Here is a 9801-nt window from a genome sequence, read left to right as displayed (position 1 = left end):
CGGCGTCCGGCTCCAACTGACCCGACCCCCCGTGGCCTGGCCGCAAGTCGACTCGGCCCGTGCGCCATCGACGACGCCAACGCTCGCCACCGTCTCGATCGGCTCGCTCACGGAGAACGGCGCTATCGGGCCGGTGTGCTTCGGACCCCGCATCCGGGAGGAGCCTTTTCCCAAAGGATTCATGCTCCCCCGCGACACCCCCAAGTACAACGGGACGGTGAAACCAGAAGACTGGCTCACTGATTACACCACGGGCATTGGCATCACCGGTGCCAATCGTCATCTCGTCGTGCGCTACGCACCGCTCATGCTCCAAGGGTCGGCCCGCACATGGTTGAACAGCCTGCTGACGAGCAGCATCAACACATGGGTGGACTTCGAGGAAGCCTTCATCCGCAACTTCACGGGGACCTACAAGCGACCCGGCCGCCCTAGCCAGCTCGCCATGTGCGTGCAAGGGCCTACAGAGACCGGCCGCGAGTACCTCGCACGCTGGACCGAGCTCCGAAACAGCTGCGAGGGCGTCCATGAATTCCAGGCGATCCAGTACTTCGTCAACGGGTGCCGAGACGGTACCCTCCTCAAGCACAAGCTCTTACACTCCGAGTCGACCACCATGGCCGCGCTCATGGTGACAGCGGACAAGTACGCCAACGCCGACTCCACCATGAAGATCCAGGTGGCGCTGGATGAAGCTGGCAAGGAAAAGCCGGTTCCCCCTCCGAAACCGGCCGGTGAAAGCAGCCGACAGCAGCATCACCAGAACAACAAGCGCAAGGCCGACCAGCCGGCGCCGCATTGCGACAACCGGCTCGTCGCGGCCACTGAGCCTGCGCGGACCCGGCGGCAAAGCGCCGGCAAACCGGCAAGACGGCATGGCAACCCGCCATGAGCTTCGAGTAGATGCTCGACGCCCCCTGCAAGCACCACAGCGGCGCAAGAACCTCCACGCACACGCTTCGGCAGTGCGCCATCACCAAGCGCATCATGAGGGGCGACGTCCCGCCCCCTTCGGCTCCAGCTCTGGGCGCTGGACAGCCGCCACCTCCTCCACTGCCGCCTCCAGCTGGCGGCGTGATGCGTGACGACGCCTACCCAGACCAGAACGCGGCCTATGTCGTCTTCACCAGCCTCGGCGACGACAAGCGCAGCGAGCGCCTCCTTCGGCAGGAGGGGAACGCCGTCGTCCCGGCCAAGCCAGAGTTCATGCATTGGTCGGATCGCCCGATCACCTAGACCCGGGAGGATCACCTGGCAGTCATGCCAAGTCCGGGTGGTTACGCCCTCATCCTCAACACCACCATCGTCGCGCGGCGCACATGCAAGTTCTCCGCAGTCCTCATCGACGGCGGCAGTAGCATCAACATCCTGCCCGGCCTCTCCTGACACGATGACCAAGCCCAGACGATCTTTCATGGCATCGTGCCCGGCCTCTCCTGCTCCCCCATTGGCCGGGTCCAGCTAGACGTCATGTTCGGTGACAGCAGCCACTTCCTGCGCGAACCGATCTGGTTCGAAGTGGTGGACCTGTCTAGCGCGTATCACGCGTTGCTGGGCCGGCCCGCGCTCGCCAAATTCATGGCGGTTGCCCACTATGCGTACCTAAAGATGAAGATGCCGGGTCCCAAGGGCCTCATCAGCATCACCGATGATTACCGCAAGTCCCTGGAGTGCGCCCGAGACTGCGCCAAGTTGGCCGAGTCGCTGGTCATTGCCGAGGAGCGGCGCCAGCTTGACCAGATCGTCGCCCTGGCAGGCGAGGCCTCCGCCGCGTCGATCCCAACCTCGGACCCGGCCGACGAGGCCGCCTTCAAGCCCTCCAAGGAGATCAAGAAAGTTAAGCTCAACCCAGAAGATCCCAGCTACAGCAAGTACGTTGTCGTAGGTGCCCGCCTCGACAGCAAATAGGAAGGCGAGCTCGTCGACTTCCTCCATGAGAATCGGGATATCTTTGCATGGACCCCCAAGGACATGCCGGGTGTCCCGAGGAAGTACGCCGAGCACAAACTTCACGTCCGCAAGGACGCCAAGCCCGTCCGTCAACCTCTACGACGATTTTCCGAAGAGAAGAGAAGAACCATTGGTGAAGAGGTCGCCAAGCTTCTAGCGGTTGGCTTCATAATGGAAGTGTTTCACCCCGAGTGGCTGGCCAACCCAGTCCTCATCCTGAAGAAGAACAAGACCTGGCGCATGTGTATCGATTACACCAGCCTCAACAAGGCCTGTCCCAAGGATCCGTTCGCCCTCCTGCGGATCGACCAAGTCATCGACTCGACCGCCGGGTGTGAGCTCCTATCCTTCCTGGACGCTTACTCTGGCTACCACCAGATCAAGATGCACCCAGCCGACGCCCTGAAGACGTCCTTCATCACACCCTTTGGGGCGTATTGCTACATCACCATGTCGTTCGGCTTGAAGAACGCCGGCGCCACCTTCCAGCACTTCATGTAGAAATGCCTGCTGCCGCAACTCGGCCGCAATATCCACGTGTACGTGGACGACATCGTGGTGAAGACCAAGCAGCACCTCACGCTCCTTGACAATTTGAAGGAAATATTCGCCAACCTCCACGAATACAAGGTCAAGCTTAACCTGGAAAAATGCGTCTTCGACATCCCGGCCGGAAAGCTACTCGGCTTCCTCGTCTCGGAACGCGGCATTGAGGTGAACTCGGAGAAGATGCCGAGTGGGCAATCCAGCTAGCCGGCCATACCATCCTCTACGAACCCCGCACCTCGATCAAGTCTCAGGCCCTGGACGACTTCCTCGTTGACTGGACCGAGACCCAGTACTTGCCACCGCCTCCCGACTCGACACATTGGCGCATGCACTTCGACGGGTCAAAGATGCGACTCAGCTTAGGGGCCGGCATCGTACTATCATCCCCGAAGGGCGACTGGCTCCACTACTCGCTCTAGATCCACTTCGCCGCCTATAAGAACGTTGCCGAGTACGAAGCCCTTGTGCACGGCCTTCGGCTTGCCAAGGAACTCGGCATCCAGCGCATCCTGTGCTACGGCGACTCGGACCTGGTGGTACAGCAGTACTCTGGCGAATGGGACGCCCGCGACTCCAACATGGCAAGCTACCGCTTCCTCGTCCAGAAGCTGTTCGGATCCTTCGAGGACTGCGAGTTCCTCCACGTCCCGTGCGCGGAGAATGAAGCAGCCGACACGCTTGCCAAGATCGCCTCGTCACGACAAGCCATCCCATCCAGCATCTCCCTCGAGCACCTGCGCAAGCCATCCGTCAAGCCATCACCGGACTCCAAGTCTATCCACGTTCCAGACAACCCGGCCGCACCTCGACCCGGCCCGGGGACTGCTCAACCTGGCCCGGGGACTGCTGACTCGGAACCCACCCTGGTGGCCGTCCTCGCCGTGGTTACAGCTCCATCTTGGGCCCTCCCAATATCAGAATTTTGGAGAACGGGGTTCTCCCCATGGACGAGACCGAAGCTCGGCAAGTGCAGCATCGGGCGTCCTCCTACAACATCATCAACAACGAGCTCGTCAAGCACAGCTCCACCGGCGTGTTCCAGTGCTGCGTCGAGCAGGAACGGGGCATCGACATCCTCCGCGACATACATCAGGGCAAGTGCGGGCACCATGCCGCATCACGATCCTTTGTGGCCAAGGCGTTCCGCCACGGTTTCTACTGGCCCACGGCCCCCGAAGATGCCGAGTTGCTCGTCCTCAGGTGCGAGGGATGCCATCGCTTCCGCTAACGCAGCCACCAGCCGATGTCAGCACTCCGCACAACACCGATCGCCTGGCCCTTCGCGGTCTGGGGACTCGACATGGTGGGACCCTTCAAAAACGCTCGAGGCCGCATGACCCACTTGCTGGTGGCAGTGGACAAATTTCCAAGTGGATCGAGGCAAGACCAATCAAGAAACTGGACGGGCCAACAACCGTCTGGTTCATCAAAGACATAGCGGTGCGCTACGGCATGCCAAACAGCATCATCACTGACAACGGCACCAACTTCGCCAAGGGCGCGCTCGAACAATACTGCTCCGTCTCCGGCATCTGCCTCGACCTGGCCTCCGTTGCGCATCCGTAGTCTAATGGGCAGGTCGAGCGGGCCAATGGACTCATCCTGTCCGGCATCAAGACGCGACTCGTCGAGCCACTCATCCGCTCACCCGGTGGCTGGCTCGACGAGTTGCCAGCCGTTCTCTAGAGTCCACAAACCACGCTGAATCGGTCGACCGGGTTCACCCCGTTCTTCCTCATCTACGGAGCCGCGGCCGTCATCCCGACGGACGTAGAGTTCGACTCGCCGCGCATCGCGATGTACACCGAAGCCGAAGTCAGAGAATCCCTTGAAGATGGCGTCGACCTGCTCGAAGAAGCACGCCTCCTGGTGCTCAGTCACTCGGCCATCTATCAGCAAGGCCTGAGGCACTACCACAGCAAGAAGATCAAGCCCCTCGCATTCCGTGAGGGCGACCTCGTCCTCTGACTCGTCCAAGAGCAGGCAGGACGGCACAAGGTGTCCCCTCCATGGGAGGGCCCATTCATCGTGAGCAAGGCCTTGCGCGACCACAACGCCTACTACCTCATCGACGCGCGCAAGTCAAGGAAGCGCAAGAAGGACACCGTCGGCGAAGAAACGACCCGGCTATGGAACGCGGAAATCCTTCGCCCGTTTTACAGTTAGCCGCACGAGCGTATGTATCGTCACCTTTTGTAAACGCATGAAACTATGGGGTTCCCGAACAAGACTCAGGGGCTGCCTTTTGCCGACCAATTTATTGTGTCCCTATTTCCTTGCATCACTATACCACTGAACCCGACCACCGGTCTGACTCGCTCGACCCGGGGGCTCGGGGGCTGGTCGGCTCGGTCGCCACCCCGCCGCCTTACTTGGTGATTCCTGAAAAAGTTAGGATGCCGCAGTCCCCCACTTCGACCTAAAGAAACAGATCCAGCTTTGGCTGTCGGCTGGCAAGCACAACTGGCCAAAGCTCCTTTACGCTTCATACACTAAATCAAAGGCTGCCGGGTCGATCAACCCGGCCCACCATTCATCAAATGAACAGCCGCACGACCGGCTGCTTGCCAACCGGCTTCGCCGGATTGCCGCCAGCCGGCCCAGTGGGTGTTTCGCTCGCGCTCAAACGTTTCGAGGGTCCGAAGTCCTACGCGCTCCTCTCAAAGAACCAAGCTCCTTGTCACGGACCGGAGCCTCAGCCATCTGACTCGCAGGGGGAGGTTTGAGAAAGGAAAAACGCATGAAATCGGTCCAAAAAACGGAAGGCAAAAAAGCAAAAGCACCCACGACATCCACACAAATATTTAAATAAAGGCCCACGGCCCAAGTTCATTACACCCTAAAAACCCCTAGTGGGTGGGTGGACCTGCTATTTAACAAATTCTACGAAGTGTCTCAGGCATCTCCAGCACCGCGTCGCGACGTCGACGGCTCTCCGCTGGCGGCCTCCAGGTCCGCCGTGGCACCGGTGTCCTCCTCAGCACCCGCGTCACGGTAGACACCCGTCTCCTCCGAGCTCCCCTCCAGATCGTGGAGGAGCAAGCCGTTGTCGTCGCCGTCCATGGCCCTGCCGTCTTCCGCCCGCTCCGGATGGAACTCGTCGTGGAAGGCGAACTCGGCGATGTAGCTGGCGCGGGAGGCGATCCGGCCAGCTTGCTCCTCCAAGTGCTGCTCCGTACCGGCCCGCTGGCCCATCAACGTGTCCAGCTGCAGGTCCGGATGCCAGGACAGTGCGAACCGGAGCGCCATCTCAGCACCAGCGCGAGCGGCGGAGACGCGCCACTCGCCAAGCCGGCCGGCACCATCTCCAACCAACGCGCCAGGCGCGAGAAGCTACTCGGCTGGACGGAGCCCGGCCATAGGGCCACCGTCATCGTAGTGCCGGCCTGGGACAACCACCCCAGCTGCGTCCCTAGGGCCTCTAAGCGGGCCTCGGCGGCGGCAATGATCTCCGGGAAGGTCCAGGCCACCCGCGGATCCATCCCGTACACAACCACGCCAGTCGGGTCGCGCTGATGGCGGACGGCTTCCTCCGCCAGCCGTTGCGTCTCTGGGAAGGCCCCTGCCGCAAAAGAAGAAGCAAGTTAGAAAAATAACAACAAGGAAGAAAGGCCGGATCTCGACTCGGCGAACAACAAGAAAAAAAGCACTTACGGGAGAAGGACTCTTCCAGGTGCTGCGCTTCAAGCAACGTACTGCGCCGCTCCCGTTCGATGGCGCGATCGCGCTCCTTGAGCGCCTTCTCCAGATCGGCCGCCTTGGCAAGGGCCGCCTTCAGCTCGGCGCCCTTGTCCTCGGCCGCCTCGCGGCGACGGGCCTCGTCTTGACGAGACCCCTCAGCCGTGGCAACCTGCTACTGCAGGAGGTCCACCTCGGCCTGGAGCCGACCCTTGTCGTCGGCCAGCTGGCCGCGCTGCTGGTCTGTCTCCACCAGGGCCTGCTGCGCCTCTGCCGCCTTGAGGAGCTCCACCTCGACATCGAGGCTGCTCCTCTCACCCGCCAGCTGCTCATGTAGCCGGCTGGCCTCGTCGAGAGACCGCCGAGCCGCGACTGCTTCCACACTCGCCTGCGCCGCCTCAACGCCAAGACGGCCGGTGTCGGTGACGAGCCGGTCGTAGTGATGACCAGCCCGGAGCAGACAAGTCCGCCAGGACATCACCTCGGCTGCGAAGAAGAAGGGCTCAGCAGAAGAAGAGATAAAAGCAAGACTTAAGATTTGGCCCAACTACTACATAGTTGGCCCGAATCTCGAGGGCTACACCCGGTGGGTGCGCTAGCGCGCTCCCACTAGAAAAAAGCACAAGAAGTACTTGCGGCGACGCGGAGCTCCTCCTCCTTGGCGGCGAGCTGCTCCTTGAGCTCCCGGTGCTTGCCCAGGAGATGATTGAAGGCGGCGACCCAAAAAGCACCGAGATGCTGAAAAAAGCAGAAGTCAGAACAAGGCCAACACTCCAAACATTCGACCCAACTACTACGTAGTTGGCCCGAACCTCGGGGGCTACACCTAGTGGGTGCGCTGGCGCGCCCCACGAAAAAGAAATTACAAGAAAGCTTACCAAAACGGCGCGCTCCAGGTCGCACGTCCGCTCCACCACGGCCTCGAGCTGTTCTGTCCGGCCTAGCAGGCGGCGGCTGACGACGTCCATCGCCGCCTCCTCCTAGGTCTGGGTCCCGAAGACAACGGCGCTCCCGCTCCACGCCGACTGCGGCACGGCAGCTCGGCGCCCTCCCTGCTGGGGCACCACGGCGTGCTCACCACTGGCCGCTTGCTACGCGGCCAGCACCTCCTCCGACGCCCCTCCCGACACCGATGATGACCCGCACGCCGGCAAGCCCTGCGTCGCCATCTCCAACACGGACGCCGGGACGCCATGCGTCGCCGGCTCCGGCCTAGCTGCCAGGGTGGCCTCCGGCACCATCGCCCGTAGCGTCTCCTCTAGAACGGAGGCGCCTCCACCACCATCGGTCCCCGCCCGCTCAACCACGTCGGCCCGCGGCAGGGAGTCGTCCGCCACTTCCACGACCACCCGGTCGGGGGTCACCACCGCAGCCCGGCCTCCACGGCCGCGCTCCCTCACCTGCGATGGCTCAAAGACCGTCGCCGCCACCACCATGCCCTCCGGCATCTCGTGCCGGGCCGGCTCTGTGCCGCCGCGTCGGTCCAAGCGCGGACCGACGTCGCCTTCAGCTCTGCCTCGGCGCGGTTCCTGTCCCGCCAGGCCACGGCTTCGGCATCGTTCAGATCTATGCCGAGGTCCGAGTCGGCCTGTTCCTCCACCTCGGCCAGGTCGGCGAGGTCGGACCGGCTCCTACGGAACTCGTCCCCTTCAGCGGCCGTGGCTTCCGCCGCCGCCCTCGCTAGCGCGATTGGCGACCTGAAGAAGAAGATGGAATAAGCAGAGAAGAAACAAGACTAGCTCAAGAAAAGAAAAGCAAAGCGCAAACAAGAGATGAGGCTTACCCCGTGCCCACTGCCGCGCTTCCTCTTGGCCGGCCTCCCGGCCCCGGCCAGGTCCGCCGCGCGCTTTGGGGCCTGGGGCCGCGGCACGACGCTATCTTTCCCATGCGGGCGCCTCAGCGCTACCCCATGTGAGGATCCGGCTCCGCCCGCGTCATCGCCTCCCCCGCCGAACGCTGCTACACCAACAACTGGCGTCAGCATCGACTGTTCCAAGCCGCGATCAGCAGTTCAAGACACACGAGGAAGAAATGAGACTTACACGTACGACGCCCACCGCCGCCGTCGGACCCGGCCTCCTCCTCCCCGCCTCGAGCCACAGGCTCCTCTGGCACCACCGGCGCCACCTCCGACGAGGCCTGGGCGTAAGGATGCCGAATCGCGTTCAGAAGTACCACCCGCGTCGCGTCAGGACAGACGAGAAGGTGCACGGCGGCAAAATAAGAAGACCAGATGCTCACCTGCGGCACCGGGTTCGACCGGCTGTACGGTGCCTTGCCGAACTCCCAGTCCCCCCCAAGGTTGGCCTTGGAGATATCGTTCACTTCGCGCGCAATCTACGCCGTGGACAGCCGCATCTACCCCATGCGGTTGGGGTCTTGAAGGCCGACCATCTCGCCGATGAGGCAGGAGTGCCCCCTAAAGCGGAAGAACCCTGCACTTGATGAACGCGGCGAGAAGGTCGGTGCCGGTGAGCCCCTCCTGCGTCCTCATCACCGTCACCCGCTCGCAGAGATTGATGATCTGCAGCGACGGGCACCGGGGCGAGTAGCCCCAGTTCGTCTTCGCCCGCGGCGGTGCGATGGCGAAGGCCGGAAGATTGATGCGGTCCGCGCCAAGGTTGCGGACGTAGAAGAAGGAGTTCTGCCACTTCTTGGCAGAATCCTCCAGCGGGATCTTGGGGAAGTCCGTCCCCGACCGCTTCGAGATGACGGCGGCGCCGCAGTCGGTGAACTCCCCGGCCGACGGGCCCTGCTGCTTCAAGGAGAAGAAGCGCTCCCAGAGGTCAATCGTAGGCTCGACCCCCAGGTACCCCTCGCAGAGGGTGACGAAGCCAGAGAGCTGGACGATGGCGCCGGCGCCAAGATGATGCGGCTAGAGCCCGAAGAAGGTGCTCACCGGCAGCCCGAATCCGCGCTCAAAATGCGTGAGGAAGACCATGCGCTCCTGCCCCTCGGGCTGAGGCCTCTGCTCTCCCAGCGGCAGGCGGACGCTGACGTCCGTCTCCCGCGTTAGGCGCCGTGATGCCCGAAGACGGGTGATGTCCTTGGAGGTGACATTCGAGCCCATCCAGGGGCCCGATGGCAGTGACATGATCAAAGGAAAAAGGAGAAGAAGCAAGATGGACGGCGAAGGAGTTCTGCTCGAGCAGCGGGCGCCGCAGTGCGTCGGTTGCAAGAGGCTGAGCGAGAGCAGGGGACAGGTGGGCGCGAGCGAGAATAAAGTTCGCCGCCCCCCTTGCCCCCCAATTTATAACCCTCGGTTTGAACATGGGGAAGTGGGGAGGTGGGATCGTCTGCACGCACCCGTTCCACTACCTCGCAATAAGTGCGCACGTACACGCGCAGTAACTGCCCGGGGAAGAGCAACCGGCCCCCGGACGCCGCAATAAATCCGTGCACTTGGGCCGAGGGTGCGGGCGGTGGGCCCCAGATCGTCTCCCGATCCCGTCATGTGCGTGGCCTGTCAGGCCCCTCTGGCTTCCGAGCACCACGTGGCGACCACGCGAAGCCCAAGGGATTGCCCCATGATTCGGCGAACTTCTCGGTCCCCGCCACGGCCGGGATGCCGCGATCCGGTTTCCGAGAAACCCGGCACACAATGGGTGTTGCCAGACCCGGCGC

General features: G+C 62.6%; 3 protein-coding genes across 3 annotated transcripts in view; all 3 read left to right on the top strand.

The window, feature by feature from the left end:
* The first annotated feature begins 1470 nt into the window (after positions 1-1470).
* Positions 1471-1908, top strand: LOC147979303 (uncharacterized). The gene has a single exon (XM_087515142.1). The coding sequence runs from the start codon at positions 1471-1473 to the stop codon at positions 1906-1908; it is 438 nt and encodes a 145-aa protein (XP_087371268.1).
* A 63-nt stretch (positions 1909-1971) lies between these two features.
* On the top strand, positions 1972-4467 carry LOC147979302 (uncharacterized). The gene is made up of 6 exons (XM_087515141.1): positions 1972-2109; positions 2452-2664; positions 2919-3383; positions 3473-3699; positions 3855-4050; positions 4186-4467. Exons 1-6 carry the CDS (start codon positions 1972-1974, stop codon positions 4465-4467), a joined length of 1521 nt encoding a protein of 506 aa, XP_087371267.1.
* Positions 4468-9299: 4832 nt separating this feature from the next.
* LOC147979301 (uncharacterized) overlaps positions 9300-9801 on the top strand; it is a 36936-nt gene continuing 36434 nt past the window's right edge. The window contains exon 1 of the mRNA XM_087515140.1: positions 9300-9380. Coding sequence (XP_087371266.1) covers positions 9300-9380 — 81 coding nt within the window. The remainder of the gene's footprint in view (positions 9381-9801) is intronic.

Source organism: Triticum urartu, chromosome 3A, assembly GCF_056163025.1.
Source record: "Triticum urartu cultivar PI428250 chromosome 3A, HENAU_Tu73, whole genome shotgun sequence".
Lineage (NCBI taxonomy): Eukaryota > Viridiplantae > Streptophyta > Magnoliopsida > Poales > Poaceae > Triticum > Triticum urartu.
This window is presented reverse-complemented; position numbering and strand designations above follow the sequence as displayed.